This window comes from Aythya marila, assembly GCF_965140915.1.
Source record: "Aythya marila genome assembly, chromosome: 21".
NCBI classification, from domain to species: Eukaryota; Metazoa; Chordata; class Aves; order Anseriformes; family Anatidae; genus Aythya; species Aythya marila.
The window spans coordinates 1,069,601-1,092,661 of NC_139062.1; the positions used below are offsets into that span (position 1 = coordinate 1,069,601).

The 23,061-nt window shown below is 45.6% G+C and overlaps 1 protein-coding gene across 3 annotated transcripts in view; it reads left to right on the plus strand.

Moving 5' to 3' along the window:
* Positions 1-23,061, plus strand: part of PRDM16 (PR/SET domain 16) — a 282,537-nt gene that overhangs the window by 105,333 nt on the left and 154,143 nt on the right. For all 3 annotated transcript variants that reach the window (XM_082777087.1, XM_082777085.1, XM_082777086.1), the window contains exon 2: positions 1,557-1,906. In XM_082777087.1, the coding sequence (XP_082633213.1) occupies positions 1,557-1,906 (350 nt within the window). The remainder of the gene's footprint in view (positions 1-1,556; positions 1,907-23,061) is intronic.

Below are 23,061 nucleotides of genomic sequence, written 5' to 3' on the forward strand. Positions count from 1 at the left end.
TCTGGTAAACCTGTCTCCGATTATTTACTTGTTTTTGGAAAGTGATGGAAGAGGAAGGGATGTTTGAGGAATATTTTTAGCTTGTACAAGCCAATATCAAAGCAGAAGATGGATGCGTGTTGTTACGGGTTTAGTAATGTAATTGACTTGTAATTCTCTGAAGTGTAATAATTTGTGCTTGCTAACATTGTGCTCATTTCCTAATTGGTCTGGCAAAACGAAGCTTGAAAAAGCCTTGCAGGGTTAAGGCTATTTATGCTCGGGGTTTTTGGGTTTGGCCATTTTCCCCAAAAAACACTCATGCACACAAATGCACCTATGCAGTTCCTTCCTACTTTCCTATTTTAGTTTGATTCCCATTCGTTTCGTAGGCACGGAGCTGCAGGGTGCTGCAGTCACCCTGAAGATGCCAGGCATCAAAGGGCTGACGTGGCATCTCTAACAGGATGTGGGTATCGGCGCTGGCTAGTGGTGTTAACCCCTCCTCCTGACGATTTTGCCTTTATTCTGTAGACGTCCTGTTCAAATGTGTTTACGTATTTTTTTCCTACCACCTGTACATCTGAAGAACTCGAAGCATGGGAAAAAAAACCTGCAGTTCTGCTTATGCTTCAGTGGGAAGACCACACAAAGAAATATTTTAAGCCCAATGTTCTGAACAGTATGAAATTAGCACCTTAGGCCTGTGTTTTTAGGTGTATGGGCTTCTTTTAAACACTTAGCGTTGGTCGGGCACAGCAGCCTCTGCTGCGTGGTGTGCTGAGCCCCGGCAGCCCGAGCACTGGGCAGGCAGCTCCTGGCAGGCTGAGCAGAGAATTTGGGGCTGTCAGCTTTGTGTGCAGGGGTCTAGCTGCCTCGAGGTCCGAGATAATCTGTGCATGAGATCCCTCGTGCATTGCCATGCACTCGCTGTGCCTCCCAGGTGCTTTATGTTCGAGGGGATGCCCTGTGTGTGGAGCGCTGCAGGCACCTGCGATGCTCCTGGTGGTGGTTTTGTCTGGGAGCTGCTCAGAAGTGAGCGGCTGTGCCCAGAAAGCTGAAAAGTGAGCATCTGCCCTTCCCAAGCCTGCAAACACTTCTTGCTTCTGCACCATAAGAGATGACAGGTCTTCAGACGGCTTACGCTTTGTGACTGTAGAATCTTAAGCCAAATTTGATCTGAATTACTCCTTTTCTTTCCTCTACAAAATGTGCTGAACCAGTTAAAACAATAAATGGTTGCAGCAAACCCGGAGTGTACTTCTGCTGTGCTTCTTCCCTCTTTAGGTTGTCTTTATTGAAAGACAGCCACTGCAGTACCCCTGCCCCAGTATAACGTGATAGCCTCCAACTCGCCTCCCGTCCATCCTGCCGTAGCTCTAAGCGGTGTGCAGGCAGTGTGGGTGTTCCTACCCCAGTTCCACCTGAGCTCTGTAGTGAGGATTGCCTTTTCTCCACCGCTGCTCCTATCCCTGAAGTGTGTGAACTAGACTTAATGAAACTTTGTCCCCAGAAGAGATTAACTGATGTTCACGTGAGTATTTCAGTGTGTTTTGTTCTGCTGTTTCCCCTTTTAGGTGACAGCGAGATTGTAAATAATATGTACGAGACCGACCCTGATCTCCTTGCTGGCGAAAGTGCAGAGGAGGAAACAGAGGACAGTATTATGTCCCCCATCCCTGTCGGACCTCCATCACCCTTTCCCACCAGCGAGGACTTCACTCCCAAGGAGGGCTCACCTTATGAAGCTCCCGTCTACATTCCTGATGACATTCCAATCCCACCAGATTTTGAACTCAGAGAATCTTCGATCCCAGGGGCAGGGCTAGGGATTTGGGCCAAAAAGAAGATTGAAGTTGGGGAAAGATTTGGACCTTATATGACAGTACAAAGGAGCACGTTAAAGGAAACAAACTTTGGATGGGAGGTAAGCGTGCAGAATGTGGTACTCACATTCATTTGTCTTCTCTGCAAACTGTTCGTAAAGCTAGACCGAGTCCTGGCTGGCCTGGGGACAGAAGCAGTGACTTTGCTAATGCTGTATTTCCCCAGGTTATTTTGTATCCCACGATTCCATGCAATATTCAAAAAGCAGCAGAAATCCTTTAATATAGCTTCTGGGGCTACAGATATTGCTCTAGCGCCATTTAAGAAGGTTGGTTTTAAATGATGTTGGGTCACTTCATAAAGTGCTTGTCATTTTCAAATTGTGTTCGGAACTTGTCGCAGTGGAAGAAATCTGATTAGTCGCGTCATGTTGTGTGGTTGGGTGTGTTACCTTTGACTTCCAGTCCATGTTAGCTGTGCAGGCATTATTAACTGGTCCTAGAAAAATAACATGTACCCATTAACACCCTAGATGTTCTTGAGCTCCTGTTCTGCAGCAAAGATAAAGGAATGCAAAAGTCATTTTCCCCTAAGAATTAAAAAAAAAAAAAGAAAAGTCTTCAGTAGGAAACCCAGCACTATCCCAGAATTCCTACATCCTTCTCCCTGCTTTTTTGGGATTGTCCCAGAAATCGTGTTAGAACTTTACTCCCAGATGTTCTTGATTTGCAAATATCCATACCTGTAAGAATTAACATCAACTAAGGTGGGTTCTGGGGACAGTGAAGAGTAGCCAAAGATTTATGGTTTGTGTCTGCAGCCCTATCCCAGTGCACCCATCCATGGCACGATATCTAACAGGTAACCACTTCTCTGCTGTCACCCTCACGTCCACCCAGCACTACGGGACGCCTGCTCACCCGTTGGCTGGCTTAGAGAGGTTCGCCAAGCTCACTCGCATGCTCTTTGATAAGCTGGCTATGTCCCTCGAAATCTGTGGCCCTGTTTTGCCTCCCCTTCCTGCCGTGTGAAGCACAGCGAGGTGTCAGGTCCATCAGCCGCTACCGGCGTGCAGTGGTCGGTGCTGGAGCACGGAGGTGGGAAGGAACGAAGGGACGGGGCTGTAGGACCCCAGTGTGCAAGCCTCACAGCACTCACAGCAGCCTTGTTTTCTTAGAAATATGGCCCAGGAGGCCAAACGTGAGCATTAACATTGTGAATTGTCTGCTTACATTTGCACTCCTGGGTGTGAAGCCTCAGAAATCGGTGAACAGTGAGGTTTTGCGAAGTCCAGAAAAGTAGGTCCAGATGTTTTTGTTTACTTCTGAAACATGCCCAGAGTGCCTGCAAAAGCAGAATACGCTTGCCGTAAAAACAAAAGTCATTCTGCTGCAGAACTCGTTCTGGTTACTTCCAGGTTGTTTCAGGGAGCCTGTAGCATGGGGCACCTCGAGGTTTCCCTGAGTGCTGGTCGCAGTGAGCTGCTGCCGAGGGAGAGCTCGGCTGGTTCCTGCAGGAATGGTGCAGTACCGGCTGTAGGCTGCAGCATGGGAATTGCTCCTGCACAAATGGGGGAGCTTTCTTTTTCTGAACATTGTATTTGGAGGTGATTTTTATTTTAATTTTAACAAAGCTTTCCTTTGAGCAAACAGCCGACCTCCGTGGCTGCTAGAAATCAGACAAGACTCGAGTAACGCACAGCTTTATTCCCTGTGACCTTGGCGTAACTTTGTCCTTGTCTTTTGTACTTCTGGTGCAAGTTGGTATTTACTTTCAGGTTTTTAAGAAACGTTTCCTATCTCCGTTACGCACTGAATGCCTGATACAAGCCACAGCCATTCCCTGCAGTCGGCGTTGACTTTGCGATACGGTTTGGTTTTGCGGTGTACCTGGGCAAACTTCCCCTCTCCGCGGCGTCTTGTTGCTGCGGCACGCTTTTGTTCTCCGGTGCAGCAGGAACGTTTCATACCTGAAAGGAAGAAGTATTTGTCCTCCATCCGATGTCCTCAAACACTGTCTTACACCCACCCCACCACTATTTCTTTTGACCTTGCTTGTGCTGGCAGGTGCCTCTTGGAGCTTTTCCCTTCCTGGTGTGCCTAAGGGCGGTTTGGAGACTCCTGCTCAGAGCCTTCAGCATTTCACCTGGGAAGAACTGCACGAATGCCTTGGTGTGCTGGGCAGGAACCCATCATAAATACTGCCTCTGCCTCTGTGGTGGTTTCTAGCTGCTTCCTTTGAGCACAAGGCTGTTCGGAACAGCCTTTAAGAGATACTCTAAGCAGCTTTCCGTGATGTGCCTTGAATGTGTTTCCGTCCTCGGTCAGGACGAGTAGGCAGGCAGTTGGCAGCAAGAGGAGAAAAGAAAAATGGAGGAACTTGTCCTCGTTCTGTAACATATTCGCTACGCTTTTGCCCAGTTTCTTACAAATTTTGCCTTTTGTTTCGTACAATAGTGATGAATCTAACAAATCTGCTTTTGTTGTATGCCAAGAGGAATGTCCCTGATGCAGTCTGACATTATTTTTTGACAGTACATCTCTGTAATTTGTGGGTTTGACTTGACAATGACTTGAACTTACTCATAACTTCTGATGGCTGGCTTATTGACATAGCTCTTGAATTGCCCATTTTACTAGTTATAGTCACATTGTTTATCTCAGGAAAGATAATTGTTTCTTACACCCAAACTGCTTCTCATTGATGGCCCTCATTTCATTTCCTATAGTTTATACTCTTGTGTCGCAAAAAAAGCCCCAACCCATAATCCTAACCATTCCGGGTTTTTCTGGGTCTGTTTTTAATGATCATCAGTTTCTTAATTTTAATGGTGTTTCTGCCTTTTGCACAACAAATTCTTGCCCTTTGAAGGGCGAATTGAAGGTGGGACTGGGTGACCCTAGAGCTCTTTCCAACAGGAAGGTTTCTGCGGTTCTGGATGTTTGTCAGGCTGACAGCTGAGTGCCCCTGGAGCTGGCACAGGCAAAGAATGTTTTACACCGTGTTTTCAAGTGGGCATTCATTACCAACGTCCCTGATTCACCAGGAGCTGTTGCTCATGTCTCTGTGCTTAAAAAGGCTCCCCTGGCTTTCGAGCACCTCCAGCATGCGAGTGCCTTCCACCTGTAGCGGGCCCCAGGCGCCGCAGGGAGCACAGAGGGTGCGGAGCGGGCTCTGTGCACGTATACAGGAAGACAGCTTCTTATTGCTGTGGATTCTTTAAATTCTGTGGATTTTTTTAATTAAAGCTTAAGCATGCTGATTCAGCATCTTAAAATACAATACACATTTTAAAAGGCTTCAGTTTGTACTTGCAGTTAAGATTTATTTTGTCTGATGTCTTCAATTAAAAAATAAATGTTGGACATCTAGGAATTCTGCTATCAAGGGCTTTGACTTCAGAATGGATCTCTGCCCTATCCAATCCATGAACTCTGCAGAAATATCTTTCTCTGTTTGAGTTCAGTGGGAGCAGATTTGTGCAAAGGAAAATGAAACAAAACAGTGAACTGCATTTCTTCCAAGTCCTCAGGAAACATGGGCAGCTGTTTGGGGGTAGAAGCCAGCTCTCTCTTCACCTGAACCCTTTGATCCAGACCTGGCCTGATGTAAAACGTCTAGGTTCGGTAGGCAAAATGAGAATGCTGTTTGTTGAAACTTTCTGCTTACTCATTATTTCCCCTAATACCCTTAAAATATCATAGGGAATACAGAATGTTGTGCCTTACCTTGGAAAAAAGATGTGATTTTTTAAAATTATAGATATTTTTTTCCTTTATCCAGATAGGAGTGACTGGGTTAAGACAGGGTAAATACATGGCCCACTTTATCTGCTCCAAGCCTTTGCTATCTAGTTTTTTTCTACGGTTTTCCTCCAACATTTGCTTTGTGAATATCTGTTTTTCAAAGTATTCTTGAAATTAAGCCCCACCTATTATTCAGGGACTGTTTTAACATGGCATGGCACGGCGTGATTCATTCGCATTTCATAAAAAGCACTGAGATGTGTCGGTCTTCCGCCCCCCGCCCCCTCCCAGAGATGATTCAGTGAGTGCTTGTATGGGACGCTGTGCCCCTCGCTCCCTGCCAGTGCCGTGCTGGTCGTGTTTATCTACTTTTTTTTTTTTTTTTTTTTCCCCTTAAAAGACACCACCCAAACTAAAAGCCTTGTGATTATTTAGTGTGACGTGATTGCATTTCTGCTCTGCTCTCCTGATCCTATTACTTCCTTGCCTGCTGACACAGAACATACCATTCAGAGTACCCCGAATAAATCACAGCGTGTTTTCGCTTTATTGCCTCTGGGACCTTAAAAAAAAAAAAAAAAAGGCAGCATAATGATTTTGGTCACTTTGTTGAGTAAATAATGATATTTATCATAGCACTGTTTATTTGGCTAATTGAGGGAAGAGTGGGAATCACATCCTGGAGGAAAATATAGCAGCTGAATTCTAGGGAATTTGGAAGCAATCAGACATGCTTTTAGCTCAGTTTGCTTCACAGGGTAACTGCCATTAATAAAATACAATTATTAGTTCATTTGTTTTGGTCTGTGGTTTAAGAGGGAGTATTTGCTGAAACAAAAGAGACTTCTGTAACTCTAAAGTTCTGGCTCTCCTAATAACAAGGTAGGTTTCTTTTCCTACATATGAAAAATCAGTGCTTTCATTTCATACTATAGGGTGAAGATAGAAACTGTCCCATGAAGGACAAGTAACTGTGGAAAAAATAAGAGCCAGCAGCTAAGGATGCAGCAGGCATTCTTGGCTCCACATCTGGGCCAGTGGAAAACCCTGCTGGTTTGGGGCATGCTTCGTAGTGTCAGCGCTGCACAGTTGTTCCACCTTCTTGTTCTCACCAAGCATTTTGCTTGTACAAATGCTTATAAATGCCAAGGAAATTTAACTTCATGGGACTGGCATTGGTTGCTGAGAGAATTATATTGCATTTCTGTGAGTGTCATTGAATAGGAAGGAGACTCTAAGCATTCTTCTAAATGTGATGGTTTTGTCGTGCTTCCCACTTAGAAGAGCTCACAGTCCAAATTCCCTTGTTTCACTTTAAAAGCTGATACAGCTAGTTAAAAAAGCACGTCCTTGTCTGTCCTGTTTTGAGAGAAAAGATGCTAAAAGAGGAAGATGAGTCCTTTAGATGAGCAAAGAAATTTCAAAACCTCTTTGTACTCATCCCTTGCTAATGTTTTTTAACTTTCAGACTGAAAGGATGTGATGACATTTCCCTGTAGTTTTTCTTCATGTCTCTTCTGATTCATTCATTTTCTCTGGCCTCTGCCTTTCCCTTTGGCTTGAGAATAACGTCAGGACAGCAGCCTCTATCGCCGAGGGAAGGGGTTAGGAACTGCTGCTCTCAACCCGCAGCTCAAGCTCTTGCAGGGAGCGAGCAGTGCTGGAAATCTTGCAGAGTGGTGCGTGGCCATTCCCGGGTGGAGCACGGTACCTGTGTGCAAAGCACGTCCCGTCAAAGGTTGCTTCACAATTTCTGCAAGTTCTGTTTGGCTAAAATAATTCTGGCAAAGGAAGAATCTCTGGGTTCACCTGGGGAACAGAGCGTGAGAGCACTCTGGGGCTGAGAGCTGCTGACTGCTGTCCAGTCGTCATCATTGCTCCGTAGTTAGAATTTAATACAAATGCATTCAAACACTGCAGATAAACTTTTGCTTTAGCCTGAAACATGGCACTAGGGGGCTGGAAATGAATCTCACGGAGGAAAAAGAACTTTCTGCACTCTATATTCTAAATATCGTGCAGTTTGGGGCCAATAAAGTCGCTCAACTTCTTGTGCCCTGCACCCTGCCCCCTTCCCAGAGAACATTGGTGAGAACATTGGCACTTTAATTTTCTCCCCCCGTATGGCCTTTGTTCTGGTGTTGAGTGACCAGCACGAGGAAGGGGAAGAGTCGGCTTCCAGGTCCTGTTGATTGTTAGGCTGCTTCCTACGGCTGGCACTGACCCCACGCCAGCGGGCACGCAGCAACAACAAGCCCCGGGGGGCTGGGGGGGCGCTTGTTGTATCAAAGGCAAAACCCCTTCCCTGCAGTTAAATCTGCTGGGGGTGGGGTGTCCTTCGATTTTAGTGGTGGATAAAAATGAAAAAAGCATCGAATGATACCCAAGTGAAAGGACTGAAATTTGTACCATTTTTTTGATTTTTCACCAAATGCTTCAGTGTCGGGGTTAAAGGAGTAAGTCTTTTTTCGGCCCAGGAATGCCAAGATATCCTGCTCTATCTTAGGCACTTCTCTAAAACATGGGTATATAAGGAATTAAGAAAAAAGCAAGAAGAGACAGGGAGAGGGAATGACTAAGAATACCTCCTGATATTTCTCCTTTATTTCCATAAGGGGTAATAACTCATGAGCAATCCGGCAGAGGGCACTTTCTTTAAATAGAACATTCTGATTCACAAGCAAAAAAAGGAAATAAATATTTTGTTTTAGTCTTCGAGAGACATCCATGAATACCAGCTTCTGAAACAGTATTTTATCATCCACGCTTAAAGAAAAAAAAAAAAAAAAAGAATGAAAGGGAAAAGAAGAAAGGAGAAAGAAAATCCCACGAATAACTCAGTGTAGACCACAGGATTTGAGAAACGGCTCTTTTCGTTGTCAGAAGACTTGCAGAATACAGGATGCTCATTTCTTCCTCTGGAACGCTAACCTTCACAGAAATCCCACCTTTGTTTTGTCCTCTCCCAGCAATGCCTGGCCGGCACTGGGACACAGCGAGCTTTTGTAGAGGGAATAAGCAGTGAGTTAGAGTGAAACCATAAAGATGCGTGGGACGTGGAGGAGGCGTCGGTCCGCACGCTGTTCCTGTTGCAGTTTCAGAAGGTGGAAGCAGTGCAAAGGGTCTCGCTCTGCAGTCCTGGCTGCTTCTGCGTGGCCGTCAGAGGAGAACGTGCTGGTGCTGTGTGCTCGTGGGCAACGCTGGCACGCTGCTGGGCATCGGGGACCCCGCACGGCTCGTGGGCTGGGAGCCCAGGCTCGCTGCTGAGCTCGTGTCCGTGCCGCTGTGCTCACAGGCAGGCGACCCACGCAGCGCTTGTACTGACCCCCTCGGTGCACGGAGGGACCCTTACTGCTGAACATTTCGGGTGTTCCCCCCGTTAGATTCCAGCAGTCCGCTTCCTCTGCAGCTCATCCCTAGTCCCTGAGTTCCAGTAACCTCTGTGGTGAGGCACTCGAGGAACTCATCGGGCACCTTCGAGTCAAGGCTTAAGCACCCAGAGCTGGGTTCAGACTCCAGAGGTTTGTGACATGAGCAAAGCTTTCAGCGCACCTCGTCTGAGGTCCTGGGGAATCGTGGAGTCTGAAGGTTTTAAGCTAAATTTCTTTGCCTCAATCCATACAATGCAAGAAGTGGAGTAAGAACAGCAGATTTTCCAGAGGAAAATGTTAATTGCTTTCATAGAAAGGGGAAATCACGTTCCCTGCATAATTTGGCACTGTCCTTCTCTTCCCATAGCAAATGCGGAGCAGCACCGCAGATCTGAACCACTAAATATAGCAACTCCTACTTTGTGGGATTTCTCACACTTTGGCACTTAAATTGCTTCTTATTTGGCTCCAGAAATGCAAAGGATTTATGTTGTTGTATGTGGAGATGAAAATGGGAAGTTGGGTCTAGTGCTTTTTCTCCAGCAGTAGGAGAAAATATAGCTGGGGCTTTGTTCCTCACCTGTTAGCATGGCCGTTCATTATTCATCCCTTCCACTTCTTGTTTATCCCATCAGAGCGTAGTAGTGGGACCTCTACAAAACGAGACAGCCCTCGTACTGAGAGCTTACAGCTTTGAAAAACACGGGCTGTTTATCCAAGGAAGGCGTGAAGCGGGTTTCCAGTCCCATTTAGCAGCATTAACGAAGCAGTACGTCTGCGGGAGGATGGCCGGTGGTCGGACGCGGTGGGGAGTTGGGCAGCCGGAGTGGAAGGAGCATTTCTGGGCAGAGGGGTGGCTTTGGGAAGTTTCCTACTGATCGTGTGCTGGTTTCTCAGCTCGTGGCTGAGGCCAGCTGCTCTGCAAAGCGTCCTTGTGGAACATCCACCTGGAGCCATTCGTGCATCGCTCTTCATTTCCTGGTTCTCGCTGTCCCCTCTGAAAGCAAACAGATAACGAGATCATTTGGGGCACAGGCCTAAGTGGGAGCTGGTTAGCTTAATCGGGTTCCAGACTGGTAGCAGTGTGCTGCGGCCATCTAATGTGTTTGCATTGATCAGAGACATGCACATTCAAGTGGGATGTGTAAATAAAGGAGAGGCATCTCTCTCACAAGGAAAGTCGATTTGTGTACACACGGGGAAGCACAGGCCAGAGAGTGGTTCGTCGGAACTTGCCATCACCTACTCTCTCCGCCTCAGAAACGCACAAAATGTGCTGAAAAAAATGAAAGTGCTGCTCGGTGCAGGGTACACTCGCCCAGGTGTCCTGCTCACGCACGCACCTCGGCGGGGCTTATTTGGGCTGCTCCTGGCAGCTCGCTGCTGGTGAGGTAACTCTCCTGTAGCTCCTGGAAGCAGAGGAACGTATAATAACGGGTGCAGTGGTTCAGGAGCCCTGATCTCTGAGAAATACCTTTGTATTTAATGTATTCTGGACCCTTCCTGGTGCAGAGGCTGCGGTTCCCAGCCCGCTTGCGGCTGTGTTTGTGCTGCGGCGGCTCATTCGGCGCAGGAGTGGGTATTTTCTTCCTTTTGATCTGATTAGCGAGCAGTATGTTTCTTCGCTTTCAGATTATGCCTGGGCAAGTCATTGCTTTAATTGTACATCTTATTGTGCCATCCCTGTTCAATCATGTTCAAAAATACCTACATTTCACCCTTGTCCCCCACCTCCCTTTTCCCATTTAGATCTCACTGAAGTCCATTCTACCTTATCAGCACAGTAATTTCATGAGCAGAGCTAGGATTTCTGCCGTTTAGGCCCCGGCCATTGTCTGTCGCAGCTGCAGTCAAGATAAACCCTCACCCAGAACAAAGTTGGAATGACCTTTTACAAGCAGAATCTGCCTTGTTTCCCTCCAGACTAATTTATCAGCCTTCATTTCAGCCTAGTCTCTCAGCAGAGGCCTGAAAGAACATTACAGAGAGCATGAATGAACAGGGGGATTAAGATGCTTGGCTAGTCCCTCTTTTTCATCAGACACCTTCTGGATTTGCTGAGATGTAAGCTGTAAATGACCGTAAGTGGTGAACTGCCTTAAACTTGGAGCAAGGGGAAGGGAAGGGGCGGGGGGGAAATCCCGAAAGCCAAATGTTTGGAAAAGAAGAGCGATGTGGGGACCTGGATAAACTTCCTACCCTGGGGCTGGTCTGAGCACCCACCGGAGGCTCGATGCGACGAGGAGCTCTGTCCCCGGGGAGCACACCACAGCCCCCATCACGGCCGAGCAGTAGCTGAAATCAAGTTTATCAATTTAAAGCGAGTATCAAAAACCGGGTTACATCTCTGTATGTACTGAAAGTATTCCTGTGCAGCAGACCAGCAAAAGTGTTCCTGTGAGCATGATTTTACCGCTGCAAGAAGTCTTTATTTTTTTCTTTTAAAGGTGAACTTGGCAAGCGTAGAAGAGCCCTGTATGAAATAAAAGATCCACTTGTAGCCGACAACAGCCGTAGTCCACGGGACTTGCTGTGAGGAGGGGAGTAAATATTTGTCTCCTGAAGGAGGGGGGAGTTGTCGACCACGGTGTGGGTGAATATCCTGCTGTACAGCACCGGCAGCTGCTTGCTGCAGTGGGGTTGGATAGTTCCACCCCTAACGCCATAAGGCATCAGATTTTTTTTAGCGCTCACACCTTTTAGCTTTCTTCATCTTTTATTTAATGAAACAAGGAGCTGATAAACAGCTCCAACATTATTGTTAACGCACAGGTCGCTCGGTTGAGAGGAGGGAAAAATCCTCGTCTGTAAAACTTGAAGCATTGTGGTGAATTACTTTAATTGAGTTGAGCTGAAAGCTTTAGCAAGGGAAGAATTAAACACAGCTCCAGTGACGTAGCCTTCGGTGTTGGCGGTGGGGGTTAGGACCTGGCCCCGTGCAGCAGGGCTGGCTGTGACGGCCAGGCAGCAGAGGTGTCCTGTGCAAAAACGTAATGTGTGGAGATCTGGGGCTTTTGGAATGTTATTTGGACTGTTTGGTGTATCTGGCCTATGGGTGGAAAAGAAGGAAGAGGCAGAGGATGGAGAAGAAGAAAGAGGCAGAGGATGGAATCACAGGTGGAGGGGTGGGAGGGGGACTGTGGGGCAGTCAAGTGAGCAGCAGGGCAGAAATACTCTGAAGAAACATCTTGTGACAAGTGCTTGCAAACAGCAACCACAAGATGTTTAGAAACTGGCTTCAGATAAAGGACCAACGCTGTGAAATTGTTTTAAGGTTATGAAGAGTCCAGCCTCGGCACTGGACAAGCCGGGAACTTTGACTACGAGAATATGGACCTTCCTGTGTCCACACGTACCAGTAAATCCCACTGCAGTCACTGACATTTCCCTTTCTGAGCAAAAAAAAGCCCTTGAAATGCAAAGGCTTGTGATTATAACAACAACAAAAATCTAGACTTTTATAAACCTTTGGAAGACTTCTGATTTAATTTAGATATTTGGGTGAAAGTTCAGGCCGTGATTTCTTTATATCCCCTGTGTTGCTAATCCATAATGTATCGGTGCTTTTGCAGCCCTTTAGCTAGTACCAGGGACGTCGTCGTTTTCGAGTTGATGCAATCTGTTTTGCACTCAGCAGTGGTTGTGTTTAATCTTGTATTGAAAGAGGTTAATAATGCAAAAGTACTTCACCGTCACAAAGCTTGCGCCCTGTTCTGTATTTACGTGCGTTCAAAGAAAAGGTGCATGCATCTCGCCTCTTAAATACCAACTACAGCACGCCTCTAAATACTGATTTACAGGCACTTCCCCTCTCAGAAGTGTCTTTTGCTATTCATAAGTGCTTATATCATATCAGAAAATGAATTTCAGCAGTGTGGAAGAGAGATAAAAAGCTGCCTTTCTGGAGACTTGTTGAGGCAAAATGCAGATACTTTGAGCAGGGCAGGCTGCTTTTGGCTCTTGTCCAGTTCCCTGGGAAATGGACAGAGAGCAGCTTAACTTCTTGCAGTCCACTGTGGCTGTGCTTCGGCTTTAACAAGCATGCAAACTGCACAAACAACCAAAAAGAAAAAAAAAAAAAAAAAAAGGGGGAGAAATTAAATGATTCTGGGTAGTAACAAATGACATAAAGGGAAGAGTTGCGGGGTCAAAGGACTAAAACACAGAGCTCCCGGGTAAGGGGGATGCTGCCCCTCCAAGGCCTCTGCCCGTGCTGTGTCCTTAGGAAGATGCAAGTCTTCCCCTCCGCTCCCTGCACCCGGAGAGGTGGAAGCTGGAGCAAGGGGAGGAAAGAGGCAATCTGCTGTCATCCTGTTCTGTGACCCCGGGCCTTTGGCTATAACTGTGCCAATTTATGGTGCTTCCGAAGTTACTCGCTCACTTCTATTTACTTTCTGCTGTTGATGTGTAGCTTGCACCTCCTAAACTGTTGTTTCTGCAAGAGATCTTATTTATTGAGATTTAAACCTATAAAAACATGGTGGGGTTGATATTACGGGTGAGTTGGGAGTCTTTTCCTCTTTTTCAGAATTGATTCATTTTGGAAAGGGCTCGTGCCTGTGATACGTATCAGTAAGTGCATGCGTAAATTCACTGCTCACTCCAAGCTGTAACTGGCAGGAGGAGGAATATAGTGAATTCAGAATGTGGCCGATAAAATACTGATACTGTATCTTTTAATTTATTACCTGTATTATCCACACGCTACGTTTTCCACTCTGTTCTCTCTCCTTCACGAGTTGTGTTTTCACTAGACTGGCATTTTCCTACTCTGATGAATTAACTGTCAATTGAAGTTAGTGAGATAAATCAAAACAAATGGACATGCTGCTCCATATTGACTTTCTCACCGCCTGATTCTGAAAACCACTTTGAGCGCCGTGCTGCTATTACGCTCACTTGGTTCTAAGCAAATGTGCGAGAAAGAAGGAACCGGGGGAGGTAGGTGTTTAACAGCCATCAATTACATCTCCACTATCTTTGTTTCATCTGGGATCTTGTCAACAGCGAGATCTGTGCCATTTACCTCGAAAGAAGGCACTTGGCATTGCATACGAAAACAAAATGTTAAATGGCTTTCGGGAAACATACGTTCAAGTTTGGGGCTTTTAAAGCGTGTTCTCAATCTATTAGAGAAGTGTTTTTTGGAACTGCAGCAGTTTAAATAAAAAGGAGAGCGTTTATTCTCAGACCCAGCACGGGCTGTGTGCAGGGCACTCCCCTAACAGTGAGCGAGTCTCCAGTGCGAACCAGGTGGGGTGTGCCAGCAGTTGGGAATTTTCGGTACCTAATTATGTTGTGGGTAGGGGGCTTCACCACGCTGAAGTCTTGGCTTGTATCCCAAGACAGGAGAATCATTTCTGTCCTGATTTATTCTCCTTGAACAACTAGGTGAGTGATGATCAGGTGTCTGATGATACAAATTATCTGTGTCCCTGGTTAGGGAAAACATTGCTGAGGGAATCAGTAAAATAGCCCCGAAACACAGACGTGCTTGGCAGTTACCTCCTGCAGCCATGGTCAAACTTTGGGAGTAAAGAGCACATGGGTGCATGGGCACAGGCATTTGATCTCATCACCAGGGCTGGAACTCTACGATAGGAAAGTGACGGGTTGTTTCTGAATGTGAGAAGAGAAAATCCATCCCCGTGTCCTCAGCAGAGCTACTGCAGGGCTGCGTGTATTGAATACCAGCCATACCTCTGGCTGACCTCAGTTACTCTGCATGGTTTCAGCAGGAAGAACAAGCATATGCCTGTCATCCAGCAAGTGTTGAAATTCCTTTGTTATTTGTTTACTTGTATCTTAAACATCTGCGCCTTAATACTTGGCTTTGAAATGCATTCTAGATGAACCAGATTATGTTTTCACAGCTATCTCCTGATCGCGTGTTATGTCTTCCTGCGTAACCAGCACCACATTTAGCAAATAAATTTAACGCCTTCTCACCTGGAAGGGATCTTATAAACTTTAATTCAAGAAGTAAAAGGTTAAAAAAAAAATGTACGTGCAGAGGAATGGACGGTGGAAAGGGGTAAAGCCTCTCAGCAGTAGGTTAATTGGAGAGTGGAATACCAGTGTAGATGGGAGCACATAGTTTCCTTGGACAATGTGCTAAAGAAGTGGGAGCTGGGAAGGACCAGCTGGGATTGTTAGTGAATTAGCTGAAGTCAGAAACCGCTGAATGGAGCAAAGAAGTAAAGGGGAAATGAAGGTTAGGGTATAATTCAGTCTAAATTAGGTGGGCCATTCACAATGCATAAAAGGGCTCTGAGCTTCCTTTCTAGGGGAAAATGGGTAGGAAAGCTCACTTTTATTTGGATGCGGGTTGAGTGGTTGATTTTAAGAATGTGCATACCTAGAGCCTACTTTTTGGAAGTGCATTATCCCACATGAGTTTGGAGGAAGCATTGAAAATGCCATGAGCCTGAAAGACAACAGATTTAATAAGACAGAATCGCAAGCATTATACTGCAGAAGCATGTAACTTTAATCTCTTAAGAACTGAAACAAATTCTCTTCACTTACTCAGTCTTTACTCTCCTGTTGTTAACGATGAAAACTCTGTGTCTGATCACTTCTGAACCCTGGGCCCTTGCAAGCCACTCTGGCTGTGGCCTATCTCTACTCATTACTTTTGAAGAAATCATGGCATTTGCGTACTTTTATTTATTTCTGAGTTTTGTTTCTAAATGGCTGTGCCATGGAAGGTGATGCTGCAGTCAGAGCAAGCACGCTTGGAGGAATGTGTTTGTTCTACCTTAAATTACGAAACCCTTGGAGAGCCACTCTCTCTGTTTTCCTGGGAGGAGAGAAGGAAAACGGGTAGGAGAAAGAAAATGTAAACTGGTATTGTAGTTGGCCTGCTTTATTTATTTATTTAAAGGAGGGAGTCTTGAATGAGTCTTGCAAAGCCAGCTTTCACTTCAGTCAAGCTAGAAATGAAAACAAAGAACAAATCCCTTGTTTCTCTGGTGGAGTCACATTTATGTCTGCGAGTACCTTACCAAAGCATTTTCTTTGTCAGACATTGTGCTTCTGCAGCACACGCAGCTTCGTGCCACATCCTTCTGGTGTGTGTCGCTGAGACCAGCAAAGCAGAATGGGCAACTGAAGTCAGCGCTGTCATTGTTCAGTGGATGTTTGGTTGGGTTTAATGAACTTCTGGTGTTACCCATGGGATCTGTAGTTTTCCAGTCTTGGTAGTTCACCATGGAAAGGCTGTGTAGGCTGCCTTTAATTTCAATGTCTTACGATCAGCACAAGGTAGGCGAAGCCAGCTGGGCTAGCTGCCGGTGCAGCAGAGGTCGGCAGCTCTGGTTTGGGTGCCAGCACTGCAAGGTCCAGGGGGCTCTACACATGCTGGGGGCATCAAGAATCGATGGGAGAGGGGCGCTCAGCTCTACTAATTACATAAATTTATTGCATTATTAGTTAATTTCAAGTGGCACTTGGTCCACTTTAAGGCACTGTACGTGCAAGGGGACCGGTAACTCCATAAAATCTCCTGAAATGAAGCAAAATTAGAAACAAAGGCAATAAACATTGATTTGTTATTAGGAAGTGGCAAGTCCAAAAGCCTCCGTGGTATTTATTGATATAAATCTGCGGAGGTTACCTCGTGGCCTCACCACAGCCAGCAGAGGCTGTGATGAATGGGAGCTGCCAGACGCGAGCAGTCGGCTGCCAGCCCCGCTGCGCTCACGGCCACGCGCAGCCAGCGCCCGGTGCAGCATCCATTTTCTGCTCCACAATCCTGAAGGAAGAAGCGGATTTGCAGCGACCTTGCAGATCAACAGATGCTGGCTCTTTCAAATAAACGGGATGAAAACATTACAAAGCGGAGGGCTTCTCCCAGCAGGCTGCAGTGAGAACCTTGTGCTTGCCGGAGCTGGGCCAGGCCTCTCCTGACCCACGTGTGTAGTTAGCAGGTACACAATCTCCGGGGTTCCCCTGCTTCAGTTCCCTCATCTATTGAATCACATCTTCGGAGCAGGGGTAGAAACAAACAGCATACCAGGATGTGTTTATAGGGGCAGGATCATGGAGGTAAACGTGAGGGAAGTTTGTGGCTGCAGGAGTGTTTTTCCTTTTCTTGTTGAACAATACATCTTTTTAATGATGTTTATCTGTGGTGCATTGCTTTCTAATTTGATGGGAAGAGCTTTGCTGCATCCCTACTGCTGTTGTGCCATCAGATTTCTGTGTAGGTATTCCAACTCACCCTCCATTTGCCTGGTATCCTCCAGAAAATGTCCATCTGATGACAAAAATTCCCCATTTTTCAACTTTGTAGATACTTGAAGCTTTCTTGGAACTCACTGTGATACAGCACCCTGATCTGTATGTAGTCTGTGAGTGCAGAGTGATTCTAATTTCTGTTGAAGTGGTCTTTGTGGCTGTGCAGAGCACACCCAAGTTGTGGGCAGGTGATGCCAAGCTTCTCTTCAGCAGCCTGGGTGATGCTTGATGTTCGTGTGTTACAGACCTACCTGCGGAGACATTCTGCTGGATCCTGAATAAACCAAACCGCCTGATTGTTGCTATTCTGGTTTTATCAGAGCTAAAATGCTTAACGGGGAATATGCTCCTTGTTCTGTCAGCGTGCAGCTCCCGAGGAGCTGTGGCTGGAGGTGGGACTTGTTTCCCCCCTGCTCTACCTGACGCAGCCTGGACTCATTTCTGCCTTCACTCTAAAGGCTTATGTCAAGCCCAGTCAATTTAAATGAGATTCAGAACTGGAATGGCAATAAGTGTTCAATCAAAGTATTTGATAAATCACTTAAACAATCTTGCAGATTGCAAATTCTGTAAATGCAAGTTCTGCACTTATTCAAAACTAGTGAATGTGACAAGACTAAGAGACAGCAAAGTCAAAACAGCAGGAAGAAAAACTCAGATTCTTTGATGAGATTAAAATACCAGCAATTTAAGTGGCAAGCAGGTAGGACTGTGCTGCTCGTGTAGCTTTCCAGCCAATACTTGAGCATTTACAAGGAGAATATACAGATGGGATAAAGAAGAGAAGGCTGATTTGATGATTACAGCATAATTTTACCTTTACTTCAGGGTATGTGTGTTTTCCTTAATATCTTGAATGGCATAATTTAGATGGTCAGGAAAGTTTTCTCTCTTATTAAATGGAATGACAAGTGACTGTAAAAGTAGGAGAGGAGAAATCTCAACAAACCCCAGATTGCTTTGAATGCTAAACAATTTCTCTCCGGTTAGTCAGACCGTAGCGTGAGCTTCCTCAGGGGGCATTTACTCTGATAAGTGTCTTCATGTGAAAGGTGAAAGCAAAGCAAAGTGTTAAAACAAACTCTTTGGCTTGGCTTTAAACTGGTTTGTGCCTACTGCAGCAATGAATGTGTCAAACTTCGTAGTTAATGATTCCTTTCTGTCTACAATTCTGATCATCTCAAAGAAGGATGGAAAAAAATAAAGCAAATCAAAGGGTTTTTTTGAGTAACTTCCAGAATGAAAACTTGTGCTTTCTTCTTTAACTTTTCCTATTATTACTCAAAGCTTACCAATTAGAACAGGAGAGAAATGCACTTACTGTCAGTACCAACCTAAAGACAAGAAGCAAGGTTTGAAGTCAGGGTTTTCGTGTTTACCAGGAGATAAATGAAAAATGGCATCATTTCAGGCTGTAGCTGGTGCTGATGTTCAGCATTCTGCTGGGCTGTGGTTCAGTGTTCCCTTGTCTTTGTCCCTGTTTGTAATACTATGCGTGTTTTTATTAAGACCCTGGTCCCAGACTTGCGTTTACAGTGCACTCTCCTTGCTTCTTCTGCTAATAGAGTCCTTATGAGCGGAAATTAGGAGTTTGATCACTTTTTGGAAAGATTACAGTAGGAGCCAGGTGACCTAACGTTTGGTCTGGTCTCCTCCCAGGCAGTTATTCCGTGGACATCTGTAAGGGGCCGAGCTCTTCGTCTCCTTTTCCCCACCCATTTTACCACAGACATGAAATGCTTTAATTGGTGCCTAAAACACATTCTGAAAAAATATGCATTTATTTTCAGGCAGCATGAGTGCTGATTCGTGAAAGTTTTTAAGGACCTGGAAATTCTCAAATGAAAACTAAAATTGCAGCACATACATGGGATAATGTTTTGTGTTCTGTGGTGAAGTTGGATGGATTTGCATTTTGCAAGACTTACATACATTCATATATATATATATATATACATATATATATGCATACACTTGTAAATATAACATATCCCCCCAAACACAAAAAAATGCTAAATGGTTCCTAGAGTTCGTTTCCATCACCTCTGTGAGAGGTTTGGCATCCCTGCTCCTGAGAATGTTTCAGGCAATTCTCTCTCAGTTACTCTAGTTTTCCAAATTCATCCAAATGAAAAAGATTTTAATAAATTAGTAAAGATCCACATTCTAAAGCAGTAGCTACTGATGTAAAGTCAGCAAGTTTGAAAGGACAATAAAATCTTAACAAGTGTATACAATCATTAAAATTGTTTCCCCTTAAGTTGAAATATTTTTTTTTCCCCTTTAAAAAACAGTTTTTGAAACTTGCCAGCTCTCATTATTCTTTCTCCCCCCAAATGCATGTTTTGCACATTGAACACCTCATAGTTGATGGAAATCAGCAGTTGTAAGGATTCATATAAAACTGCCCATAATGTGCAAGGTGGATTTTTTTTTATCTTAAAATCTTGGTTTGCTCGCATGATGCCGGTGCCTTTATTTTCTGGTCTGTCTGTGGCTCTGTCTAGCAGATTTGGAGAGGTTAAGCTCTGTGTGTGCGTGCAAGCGTGTGTGTGCGTGCGTCTGTTGTTTCTTTCTTCTTGAAATGCTTCACCACAGTAGGCAAAATGGATGAAACATAGAAAAAGAGAGACAATAAATAGTTTCCTAACCTGGCTTGGATAATAGAGAAAGTTCGTTAGATTTATTAATCCTCATTTTCCTTTGGACTGTCAGGCTTAGAGTGACAGTAAAAAAGCTTGTGACGACTTTGGCTAATTTGCACTCCATTCACTTTCTCATGAAAACCCATCAGGATGACTGAAGAACTGCTCTGCAATTGACCTTATTCAATGGCAGAGTGATATACTGGGAAACAGGCCAGTTTTTACAATGCCGAAAAGAGCAAATTGGACGGAATCTTTGTTCCTCTCTTTCTTTCTCTTTCCTTTTTATGCCAGTCTTGCTCTAGTTAAGCTCTCTCATTTGTTCCAGCAGTAGCTCTAGGGCTCAGGTCACCCTCTGTGGCTGCCATTGCAGGTGATCACCGCGCTGCTTGTCTGCGGCGGGGACAGGAGGGGAACGCTGGAGGACGAGGCCGCGGCGTTGCGTTCAGCCGGGCTGCTCGGCGGCAGGAGGCTGCTGGTGGCCTTGCACAAACCCCGGTGCCCAGGCAGGTCGTGAGCATACAGCAGCCAGAGGGCGGCTGATGTCTGCCTGCCGAGTTTTTGGGTTATTCTCGGGGAGAGGCATTAGGCTGGTGGCAGGCTGGTGGTGGTCACGGCGGTGAGGGAGAGGGAGGGCACTCCTCACGTGTCTGTGAAGCTCCGTGTGCCTGTACGGACACAGCAGCAAAGCCCTTGGTGCTGTCCTTCATGCAAAGCTTCGCGTGGCTGCCAGGCTGGGGGCGAGGGCGATCATGTAGGGCGTGGGGTCAGCATCTCCCTCAGTGAACATCTCGTGTTTTGAGCAAGAGAGAACAGCCCTGAATGAGGGGCTGAGCTGGATTAGCTCACAGTCACTAGTCTGGCAGGTACTGAATTTATCTGGGATGGTGGAGAATGGCAAAACAACTTGAATTTGGCTCTGAGAGCTGGGCTGCTGCTGCTTTGAGGGGACCCCACCCCACCCCTCTCATATTGACTGAAATTATTGAAACTACAGCTTTGTTTCCAGGGTTCATCAAAAGTGGTTTCTATAAAGATTTCTGACTTGCCAGGTATTGCTCTCGGTGTATTTAATAGCAGTAATCCCAAGGTATAGGAACTGTGGGTCCCGCGTGTCTTTGGTGCCATATGAACTGTGCTGCTTTTCCCTCCTGTACCAGCAGCTTTTCATGTGGTGGCCAAAGTGTTCGTGATCACCTTGTTTGGTGAGCCCCTTCGGAGGAACCAAACGAGCATCACAGGAGTTAGTATAAAGCTTGGCAATCTCTCATCTCTCCAAGCGGGACCAGCCCAGCCCTCCCCTACCACCCAGGAGCTTGGTCTGCGCCTCCTTTCTAAGGACAGACAGACGCGTTGCAGACTCCTGCTGAAGAGGTTACAAACCTCAGGGTTCGTAGATTTTGAAAGTAAACCAACAGGGTGGAGGCTGAGGTATGTGTGCAAGAGTGGAGGAAACAATAAAGCTTTTTCTACAAGCTTTTTTGGGGGCAGGCGTTCGTGGGAAGGGAAGAGCCGTATTGACACAGCAAGCCTTGACCTGCAGGAGAAACCACGAGCGCGCTGTGACGCTCTCGGAGGTGCTCCTAGGTATTCCTCGTGCTGTCAGGAGCCTGGGTGGCGATCACGGCTGCATTTCGGGCAGCTGGCCCTGCGCAGGGCGATTTCCGCCGCTCGCTGTTCCCATATGCTGCGCAGTCACTGGCATCGCTGTGGCGCGCTCTGTCATCTCCTTGCCCTCCTCCTTCTGGTGCCCTCAGGTCCTCCAATTTCCCCTTCTCTCTCTATCAAATTCTGCCCATGTCCGCACCCTCATTAATCAATGTCAAGTCACAGAGTGTACAACAAGGGCTGTATTCTTCAACTGCCCCCTCAGCCCTCATACATCCCATTGTTCCAAAAAACTGATTCAGATGGCAAGAAAACAGCCGATGCAGCACATAAAAGAGATGAGACAGAAATGAAAAGAATCAAGGAGGGGAAAAAAAAAAAGAGGAGGCATTTTTTTCCCCTGAAACACTCGAATAAATACTCAGCAATGATAATTTAAATTATTCATACATTTATGAAAACATCCATTGAAAAGTGAAGTGTATGATGCTCTTTGTCTACTTTACTTGTCTCTTGTTTGTGATTAACCTTTACTGTAACTTGGGCTGGCAGTGCCACGATCACAAAGACCAGACTTTTCCTTCCATGGGAAAAAATGTTTCATCGTATCCAAATGAAAAATTAAGTGGAGGTATTTAGTGCTGATGTGGCGATTTGTTGCGAGGCATTAAAGATGCAGTATTATCCACGTCTGTCGTCCAAACACTGCTTCCTAAAAAAAATAAATAAATATAAAAAAAATGCACAAAGCCAGCTTTTAGCAGCGCGTTCCCTTACAGCAGCGTTTGACATATATTCCACATCCAGTACCATGACGGCCGTCAGCAGCCAGAGCGCTCGGCACTGCGCAGCACACAGGGTTTGCTGCTCCCAAGGAAGGAGAATCCGCGCACACGTGTGGACGCTGGCAAACAGTCCCAGAAAATGGCAACGAGCACAAAGGCAGCTCCGACTGGTTTAGTTCCAGCTCCTCCTAAGATGTGCAAACTCTGTAGGGCTTACTCATAGTGTCGTAGTGATAATTTTGTCAGAAAATGTGAGGCATTTGTGACCTGACAGCCTGTGAAAGGCCAGAAGATCATTTCTTTTGCCTTTTGGATTGACTTTTTTGCTCAAACTTTGTGGCCGCTGGCTTGCTTTGTAAAACCGCAGTTGTGGCAAGATGAGTAGAAGGATATGAAATGCCAATGGTGATAAACAAACTAATATCGGGAATAAGAATAATAACTTGGGAGGTTTTGGAGAGCTCAGAGATGTGGATATTGTATTTTTTGGTATATTTCTGCAATTCTTACTTTTTTTGCAGAGACCAAGAGAAATAGTCAGAGCAAAGCTTCTCTTATAATGTTTGTGTCTTGCTTGTAATTCATCAAATTTCTATCCAACTTCCAAACCAGAGAGGTCTGGATAATGTCACATAATCTATAGATAATCATCCAAACATTTTTATTCTCAAGTGAACATATTTCGTCCTGCAAATATGCATTTATGCCTTTCCATAACTGGTTGATTACGTGGGAGGGGGAGCCATTGTCTAGCAGTCAAAGCCAAGGGATTTTAAGCAAAGATCTAGTTACTCTTCTGTTGACTCTGCAGTTGACTCTTTGTGTGACCTTGGACATGTCACTTATACTTTGAATGCTT